Genomic DNA, 10,333 nt, shown 5'->3' with positions numbered 1-10,333 from the left:
GCGTGCCAAACACCTTCTTAATCACCCTGTCTACAAGTGACACAAACTTCAAAGAATTATGTGCCTGAACCCCTAGGTCTCTGTTCTACAACACAACCGAAGGCCATACCATTAATTATATAAGTCCTGTCCTTGATTGTATCACCAAAATGCAATGCCTCACATTTATCCCAAATTAAACTCCATCTGCCATTCCTCAACCCACTGACCCAATTGATCAAGATCTCTTTGCAATCTCAGATAACCTTCCTCACTGTCCACTATACCATCAATTTTGGTGTAATCTGCAAATTTACTAACCATGCCTCCTTTATTCTCATCCAAGTCATTTATGTAAATGCCAAACAAAAGTGGACCCAATGCTGATCCCTGTGGAACACCGCTGTTGACAGGCCTCCAGACCAAAAAAAAACCCTCCACTCTTTTAAACAAAAAAGGTGTAAACAGAAAGAAAACCAAGACTCTGTCCCACCATGACACTGCCCACCATTAGACACTCCCAGGACAGGGACAGTACCGGGTGAAACACAGAGCAAAGCCCACTGTGTTCATTCAAAACAGAAGATAAAGCTGCCTTGACTTAAACAAAAATAAAGACCCTACAACTCTGGGGAAAAACAAAAAAAAAACAAACAAAAACAAAAATGACTCTCCCTTGACTCCGTCCCCACCAACCTCTTTCGGGCAGGGACCACAAGGGGCCAAAATAAAAATAAACAAGCAAAATCAAAGAAAACGCATAAAACAAACAAACAAACAACTAAATAAATCGCCTGTGCTCCATCCCGATTGCACACTCCTGGGAGAGAGACAACAATGGTTTAAAATCCAGAGGAAATTTTCCTGCTCATTCCATCTAAAGATAAAATTCCCCTCACACCGATCCCCATCAAGCACATCTGAGACAGGGACAGTATGGGGCTAAAATAGAAGCTCCCTTGGCTCTTCCAATAGGTCCAAAATCGGAACAAGGGGACAATAAAACAGCCTTCTTCCTGGGGCAACAAACTGAAAACAAGCACAAACTCAAAAGGCAAAATGGTCGGGGTCAGTTTCGTCAAGAAGCCCACAGCACGCCACCTTGAGTATGTCCGAGGTATTGGGGGCTGAGTGCCTTGTCCATCAGGTTCCAGATCGCTCGGAGATGGACTGAGGCTCTTGCAGTCAACTGTGCCGGTGTTATCCAGTCGGCTCCGCTGCCAAGTGTACTGCTGATAGAAGACGCGGACATGAGTCTTGCCCATGTCCCTCACCATAGCCTCAAGGAGGGGAAGCCCCTCCCCTTCCTTCTCCAGAACCGACAAAATGAGTCCCGGAGCCATTTGTCCTCCAGCAGCGGGTTGTTAAAGTGCCAGAAACGCTGAACTGGGAATGGAACGAGCTGAGAAAATAAAACTGAGAGAGTCCCATGAGGTCTCACTTACCAGTCCAGTCACTTCAGGAGACCACATCCCAATCAGCCACCCAACCCATGACCCAGAATAATTCCCTAATGCCCAGAGCAGTGACAACAACAGGCCACAGTCACAAAGTGATAATAAGGAGATGGCCCAGGCTCTGAACAGTTCCAGGCCCTAGACTCCAAAATACAGTCACTCACTGCAGGTGTTTAGGCCCCAAGCAATTAGTGTCCAGGCCTGAATCCTCACCCCCACCCCAACCGAAGTTATAGTCCAGGCTCCAGGAACAAGCCTCCTAGGCACTGGCTGAACACAAGTGCAGGCCACCACACTTCTCAGGGCAGCGGCAACAGCAGGTCCCAGCTCAAGTCCTTCCAGGCAAATAGGCAGCACCCAGGTTCCAGGCCCCAGGCCCCAAACAGCAGCAGCTTCTCCCCAGCGCAGCAGGTATTATTACAGCAGTTTTCAACTCACTGAGGAGAAATGCAGGCCACCAGGCTTCCGAAGGCAGCTGCAGTAGCAACAAATAATCCCAGGTTCGAGGGCCTCTAGGCAGGCAGGCTGCGGCACCCGAGATTCTAGGCCTCAACCAGCTCCAGCTGCTCTCAGGTGCAATAAGCATTGCCACTTCAGCCTCCAATTCCAATTACAGCAGCAGTATGCAGACTCCCAATACAGGGAAAACAACCCTCCATCACCACTCTCTGTCTCTGACCTCAAAGCCAATTTTTGTACCCAAGTGGCAAGCTCACTCTGAATCCCATGTGATCACTTTACAAATTTGTTGGCAAGTGGTAGACTATCAATGTGTAATAGATGATCCTCAGAAAACTAAAGTCTTTGTGGAGTTTTCCTCATCACAATCAGATCAAGATCTTCAAAGATTCCTGGGTTGGATGAAGCAGTTATCACAGGTTTTACCTAACTTTATAGCCGTTACAGAATTTAAGGCAACTCCTTAAAGTAGTGTTGGAACCCTCATCAAATGAATTGTTTTTGGAAGATTTGTTGGTTTAGGAACAGTATTCTTCAAAGAATAGGCTTTTATTCATTTGTGGGATATGGACATCCTAGTTGCCCTTGAGAAGGTGGTGGTGAGCTGCCATCTTGAACCGCTGCAGTCCTCCTGCTGTGGGTTGACCCACAATGCCCTTAGGGAGGGAATTCCAAGATTTTGACTCAGCAACAGTGAAGGAACGGCAATATATTTCCAAGTCAGGATGGTGAGTGGCTTGGAGGTGAACTTGCAAGTGGTGTTGTTCCCATGTGTCACTCATTCAGGCAAGTGGGGAGTATTCCATCACACTCCTGACTTGTGCCTTGTTGATGGTAAACAGGCTTTGAGGAGTCAGGAGGTGAGTTATTTGCCTCAGTATTACTAGCTTCTGGCCTGCTCTTGTAGATACTGTGTTTATGTGGTGAGCCCAGCTGAGTTTCTGATCAATGGCAACCTCCAGGATGTTGATAGTGGGGGATTCAGTGATGGTAACACCATTGAATGAGAAGAGGTGGTGGTTAGATTGTCTCTTATTAGTGATGGTCATAGCCTGGCATTTCTGTAGCATGAATATTACTTGCCACATGTCAGTCCAAGCCTGGATATTGTCCAGATCTTAGTGCATTTACTTCAGTACCTGAGCAGTCACAAATGGTGCTGAACATTGTGCAATCATCGGCGAACATCCCCACTTCTGACCTTATGATGGAGGGAAGGTCATTGATGAAGCAGCTGAAGATGGTTGGGCCTAGGACACTACCCTGAGGAACTCCTGCAGAGATGTCCTGGAGCTGAGATGATTGACCTCCCACAACCACGACCATCTTCCTATGTGTCAGGTTTGACTCCAACCAGGGCAGATCTTGCCCCCGATACCCCTTGATTCCAGTTTTGCTAGGGCTCCTTGATGCCACACTTCATCGAATGCAGCCTTAATATCAAGAGCTGTCACTCTCACCTCATCTCTGGAATTCAGCTTTTTTGTCCATGTTTGAACCAAGGCTGTAATGAAGTCAGGAGCTGAGTGGCCCTGATGGAACCCAAACTGGGCATCACTGAGCAGGTTATTTCTGAGCAGGTGCTGCTTGATAGCACTGTTACTGACACCTTCCATCACTTTATTGATGATCGAGATTAGACTGATGGGGTGGTAATTGGCTGGATTGGATTGGTCCTACTTTTTTGTGTACAGGACCTACCTGGGCAATTTTCCACCTTGCCGGGTAGATACCAGTGTTGTAACTGTACTGGAACAGCTTGGCTGGGGAGCAGCAAGTTCTGGAGCACAAGTCTTCAGTACTATTGCCGGAATGTTGTCAGAGCCCGTAGCCTTTGCTGTATCTCCAAACGTTTCTTGATATCACAAATTGGCTAAAGACTGGTAATGCTGGGGACCACTGAAGGAGGCTGAGATGGATCATCCATTCAGCACTTCTGGCTGAAGATTGCTGCGAAAGCTTCAGCCTTATCTTTTGCACTGATGCGCTGGGCTCTTCCATCATTGAGGATGGGGATATTTGTGGAGCCTCCTCCTCCAGTGAGTTGTTTAATTGTCCACCACCATTCACAACTGGATGTGGCAGGACTGTAGAGCTTAGAGCTGATCCGTTGGTTGTGGGATCACTTAGCTCTGTCTATCACTTGCTGCTTTCGCTGTTTGGCGTGCAAGTAGTCCTGTTTGGTGGCTTCACCAGGTTGCTACCTCATCTTCAGGTACAGTATCCTGGCGTGCCCTCCTGCACTCTCCATTGAACCAGGATTGATCCCCTGGCTTGATGGTAACGGTTGAGTGGGGGATATGCCGGGCCAAGAGGTTACAGATTGTGCTGGAGTACAATTCTGCTGCTGTTGATGGCCCATGGTGCCTCATGGATGCCCAATCTTGAGTTGCTTGATCTGTGCAAAGTCTGTCCCATTTAGCACGGTGATAGTGCTACACAACATGATGGAGGTTATTCTCCACAAGGACTGTGCAATGGTCACTCTTACCGATACTATCATGGACAGATGCATCTGCAGCCAGCAGATTGGTGAGGATGAGGTCAAGTATGTTTTTCCCTCTTGTTGGTTCCCTCACAACCTGTCACAGACACAGTCTAGCAGCTATGTCCTTTAGGTCCTGACCAGCTCGATCAGTATTACTGCTGCCGAGCCACTCTTGGTGGTGAACATTGAAATCCCCCACCCAGAGTACATTTTGTGTCCTCCACCCCCAACCCCCGTCAATGCTTCCTCTAAGTGTTGTTCAACATGGAGGTGTACTGATTCATCAGCTGAGAGAAGACAATACATGGTAGCAGGAGGTTTCCTTCCACACATTTAACCTGAAGCCGTGAGACTTCATGAGGTCTGGAGTCAGTGTTGAGGACTCCCAGAGCAACTCCCTCCCGGCTGTATACCACTGTGCCACCACTTCTGCTTCTGCCAGTGGGACAGGACATATGCAGGGATGGTGATGGTGGTGTCTACGACATTGTCTGTAAGGTATGATTCTGTGACTATGTCAGGCTGTTGCTTGAATAGTCTGTGAGACAGCTCTTCCAAGTTTGGCAGTAGCCGCCAGATGTCAGTAAGAAGGATTTTTCCGCTGTTGTCTAGGAATGCCAGGTGATCCATCCAGGAGGTTTATTTCTTTGAGACTTTGTAGCGATTGGTACAACTGAATGGCTTGCTAGGCCATTTCAAAGGACACGTGGGAATCAACCACATTGTTGTTGGTCTGGACTCACATGTAGACTAGGTGGGGGTGACAGTTTCATAGAACATAGAACATAGAACAGTACAGCACAGTACAGGTCCTTCGGCCCATGATGTTGTGCCAAACTTTTACCCTAAACCTCAGGTCTATCTAACCTCCACCCCTACCTTATACTATCATCCATCCCTAAAGGATGTTAATAAATGGGCTTTTCCAACAATCGATGATGGATTCACAGTCATCAGTAGATTCTTAATTCCATATTTTCTTAAATTGAATTCAAATTCCACCATCTGCCATGGCGGGATTCAAACCTAGGTCCCCGGAACATTAGGTCAATTGTTGGACTAATAGTCTGGCAATAATACCACAAGGCCATCACATCCCCTAATTGGCAAATGGGCATGAAACAGCAGGATAAGGGGTTCTTTTTCAGGTTGGCAATCTGTGACCAGTGGTGTTCCATAGGGATCAGTACTGGGACTGCAACTGTTTGCAAAATATGCGTAAGGGCTGCCCTGACAATATGTTAGTGACTTGGATGAAGGAAGTGAATGTACTGAAGACAAATTTGCAGAAAACACAAAAACAAGTGGAAAAGCAGGCTGTGACAGAGATGTTGATATGTGAAGTAAGTGGGCAAAAAGTTGATAAATGGATGATGATGTGGGAAAATGTGAAGTTGTTCATTTTGGAAGGGAGAACAAAAGAACAAAGTGTTATTTAGATGGAGAGTGAAGAAATCTGCAACATCCTGGGGAGATTGTACAGGAAACACATAAAACTAGCACACAGGTATAGCAGGTAATCAGGAAGGCTAATGGAATGTTGGCCCTTATTTCAAGGAGGTTGGAGTATGACAGTAGGGAAATCTTATTGCGACTGTACAAGGTCCTGGTGAGACCACATCTGGAGTACTGTGAGCAGTTTTGGTCCCCTTATTTAAGGAAAGATTATTTCATCGGAGGTAGCTCAGAAAAAGTTCACTAGGATGATCACTGCTATGGAGGGAATTGTCTCATGAGCAAAAGCTGAACATGTTGGGACTCTACTCAATCTGTTTGGAAGAATGAGAGACAACCTCATTGAAACATATAGGATTCTTAAAGGGCTTGACAGGGTAAATGCTGAGAGGACGTTTCCTGTCATGGGAGAGTCTAGTACCAGGGGGCACAGTCACAGAATTAAGGGATGCTAATTTAAGATTGAGTCGAGGATGAATTTCTTCTCTCAGAGAGTTGAGAGTCTTTGGAATTCCTTGCCACTGAAAGCTGTAAGGAAAGAGTTCTTGTGCATTTTAAGGCTGAAATGGATAGATTCTTGATCAGTCGGGAAATCGAGAGTTATGGGGAAGTGGACGTGAGGAATGTCAGATTAACTGTGATCCTACTGAATGGTGGAACAGGCTCAAGGGGCTGAATGGCCTAGTACTGTTCCTATTTGTTATAGTCTTACTGTAGTCTTAATTTACTTGTGAAAGTTGTGTGCATTAATTATATAAAGCTCCAGAATCAGTGTTCAGTCAGATGGATCTTCTAGCATCCTGATCCCACAGGACATAGATTATTCAATAAACTGCGTGGATCCTGGAAACAGGAATTCCTCATTAGGAATCTTCATTAGCTTCACTGGCAATGTTCAGGAAGTTAACTGATGATGACTAGATCAGTCTGGGGAGGGAGGCAAGCTGGGCCTCATCAGAAATGGAGAGCTTGGAAGTGGGAGGTGGGGGGGTCGGGAGCGGCAGTGTTAGTTCAGTCGTGGGCTGAGTAGAGTCGGGGGCCTGAGAGTTTGGAGATTACAAACCGTGTGTGGATGGAGGGTTAGGGTAGGTTCTGTGGAGGCCCGATGGTGGGCTGTGGATTATAAATCTGGTGAATTTCTCAGGATTTGTTTAAGGGGATGGGGAGGTCAGAAAGCTGGAGTTGAGATTTGAATCTCTGGTGGAGAGCTGGGTGAGGGTTTGGGGAGATGGTGATGAGGGAAAGACTGTGGGGGTGGGTGGTTGGTTTCGGGGCTGGTTATGAAGCTGTATATAGGGTTTGAATGGTGGGGGCCGGATACAGACTGACACCTGGATTCAATAAGTATGTAGGCACTTACCTCCTGTACCCATTCACCTTAAGAAGTCTGACTAACAGCCGTTAAAGTTCAAAACCCGAATGACAATGAAGCATTCGTCTCATTATCATATCTAAAGTTCCACCTTGCTGGATTAGATTCTTGACGCATCCACCTTCTGATCTCAATTTAAATTAGAGATTTGCTCGAGGTTGTTGTGACTTTAGCCACCTTGACCCAGTGATAATTTTAAAGTTTAACCCGTTTTGATTGTCTGATATGGTGACATTCTTGTGTGGCAGGTGGGAACTGAACCCAGGTCTTCTGGCACTGTGTAAGTACACCAGCACTAAAGGGGCATGAGATAACAAGGTGTAGAGCTGGATGAACACAGCAGGCCAAGCAGCATCAGAGGAGCAGGAAGGCTGACGTTTCAGGCCTAGACCCTTCTTCAGAAATGGGGGAGGGGATGGGGGTTCCGAAATAAATAGGGAGAGAGGGGGAGGCGGATAGAAGATGAATAGAGGAGAAGATAGGTGGAGAGGAGACAGACAGGTCAAAGAGGCAGGGATGGAGCCAGTAAAGGTGAGTGTAAGTGGGGAGTTAGGGAGGAGATAGGTCAGTCCAGGGACGATGGAAAGGTCAAGGGGGCGGGATGAGGTTAGTAGGTGGGAGATGGGGGTGGGGCTTGAGGTGGGAGGAGGGGATAGGTGGGAGGAAGGACAGGTTAGGGAGGCGGGGACGAGCTGGGCTGGTTTTGGGATGCGGTAGGGGGAGGGGAGATTTTGAAGCTTGTGAAGTCCACATTGATACCATTGGGCTGCAGGGTTCCCAAGCGGAATATGAGTTGCTGTTCCTGCAACCTTCGGGTGGCATCGTTGTGGCACTGCAGGAGGCCCAGGATGGACATGTCGTCTGAGGAATGGGAGGGGGAGTTGAAATGGTTCGCGACTGGGAGGTGCAGTTGTTTAGTGCGCACCAAGCGTAGGTGTTCTGCAAAGCGGTCCCCAAGCCTCCGCTTGGTTTCCCCGATGTAAAGGAGGCCACAACGGGAACAGCAGATGCAGTATACCACATTAGCAGATGTGCCAGTGAACATCTGCTTGATGTGGAAAGTCTTCTTGGGGCCTGGGATGGGGGTGAGGGGGGAGGTGGAGGAGCAGGTGCAGCACTTCCTGCGGTTGCAGGGAAAAGTGCTGGGGGTGGTGGGGCTGGAGGGGAGTGTGGAGCGGACAAGGGAGTCACGGAGAGAGTGGTCCCTCCGGAAAGCAGATAAGGGTGGGGAGGGAAAAATGTCTTTGGTGGTGGGGTCGGATTGCAGATGGCAGAAGTGTCGGAGGATGATGCGTTGGATCCCGAGGTTGGTGGGGTGGTACGTGAGGACGAGGGGGATGCTGTGTTGGTTGTTATTGCGGGGAGGGGGTGTGAGGGATGAGTTGCGGGAAATGCGGGAGACACAGTTGAGGGCGTTCTCGACCACTGGGGGGGGAAGTTGCGGTCCTTGAAAAACGAGGACATCTGAGATGTACAGGAGTGGAATGCCTCATCCTGGGAGCAGATGCAGCGGAGGCGAAGGAATTGGGAATAGGGGATGGCATTTTTGCAGGAAAGTGGGTGGGAGGACGTGTATTCTAGGTAGCTGTGGGAATCGGTGGGCTTGAAATGGATATCGGTTTCTAGGTGGTTGCCAGAGATGGAGACAGAGAGGTCCAGGAAGGAGAGAGAGGTATTAGAGATGGTCCAGGTGAACTTAAGGTTGGGGTGGAAGGTGTTGGTGAAGTGGATGAACTGTTCGAGCTCCTCGTGGTAACACGAGGCAGCACCGATTATAGTCATCAATGTAATGGAGGAAGAGGTGGGGTTTAGGGCCAGTGTAGGTACGGAAGAGGGATTGTTCCACGTAACCTACAAAGAGATCCCTTTCCCTCCCCCATTTCTGAAGAAGGGTCTAGGCCTGAAACGTCAGGCTTCCTGCTCCTCTGGTGCTGCTTGGCCTGCTGTGCTCATCCAGCTCTACACCTTGTTATCTCAGATTCTCCAGCATCTGCTGTTCCTGCTATCACTAAAGGGGCATCTTTTGTTTTCAAAACAAACCACTGCAGTTACCCAGGCCATCTTTCACTTCATTTGGAGGTCAAAGATGGACCAAGTCCAAAGGGACATTATGTGTAAATAACTGGAAAATAGGGGAGAAAAAACATACTCAATGCTACCCATGTGGCTGAATCAAGCTGTGTGTAGACCCTCGGTACGCAAACACCAAATGTCACTACTTACTGAGGTTCTACCTCTCCACAGTGTGACGAAGGATGGGACTGGCCTCGTTGTCGTGGAACGCTCCAAGTAGTTGGACCGTCCTGTACCACCTGTCCTTCATGGAAAAATTTGTGAAGGAAAGCACCTCTGACCACAAGTCCATCAGGAGGAAGTGGTCAGCAAGTAGCGACCTCGAGACCCTTCGGGAAAAGGAGAGGGCAGATCTTGTCGAGTGGTTCCCTGTGCAGACTGCCAAAGTCATTCGGCAGAATGCCTCCTCACCAGAGCTCTCCAACAAGCACCAGGACATTGCTCAGCTGGTGGTGAGAACCTGTGAGATCCTTCATGTATGCCTGGGCTGTCTGCGCCACTGCGCTCTGCCTTCGAAGTGGCTGCAGAGGGGATGGAACTGTCACACATCTCCTTCTGGAATGTGCCTAAGCGAAGGAAGTCTGGAGAGGAATGCAGTGGTTTTTGTCAAGGTTCATCCCAAACAGCTCAGTGATGGTGCTCTCTACGGTCTGTTGCCTGGGACACACACCAAGACAAACATCAACTACACCTGGAGGACCATCAATGCGGTGAAAAACGCACTTTGATCTGCCCAAAACTTGCTGGTCTTCCAGTTGAAACAGTTGACCCCGACTGAGTGTTACAGACTGGCACATTCTGAGGTCCAGGACTACGTGCTGAGGGACGCACTAAAGCTTGGGATAGCCCCCGCCAAGGCACAGTGGGGAAAGACCACCGTGTAAGGTCCTTCTGCCAAAGCATAACAGGGTTCAGTCCAGTAATTGGACTCTCCCTAATGCTCAGCTATATGCCAAGAATTTAATTGTAAATATAGAGAAAGCTGAACCCCAATATTTCTTTGCTTCTCTGTAAGTAGTGAGAGTATAAATCCAAATGGCTTCATTAACT

The 10,333-nt window shown here is 48.2% G+C and overlaps 1 protein-coding gene across 1 annotated transcript in view; it reads left to right on the top strand.

The window, feature by feature from the left end:
* Positions 1 to 9,531: 9,531 nt before the first annotated feature.
* The window catches only part of lrrc75bb (leucine rich repeat containing 75Bb), a 46,959-nt gene continuing 46,157 nt past the window's right edge, over positions 9,532 to 10,333 (top strand). The window contains exon 1 of the mRNA XM_048611685.1: positions 9,532 to 9,759. Within this exon, the coding sequence (XP_048467642.1) occupies positions 9,532 to 9,759 (228 nt within the window). The remainder of the gene's footprint in view (positions 9,760 to 10,333) is intronic.

Source organism: Rhincodon typus, chromosome 24 (assembly GCF_021869965.1).
Source record: "Rhincodon typus isolate 14 chromosome 24, sRhiTyp1.1, whole genome shotgun sequence".
In the NCBI taxonomy this organism is placed as follows: domain Eukaryota; kingdom Metazoa; phylum Chordata; class Chondrichthyes; order Orectolobiformes; family Rhincodontidae; genus Rhincodon; species Rhincodon typus.
Note: the sequence above shows the minus strand (reverse complement) of the source record. Positions and strands in the feature narration are given on the sequence as shown.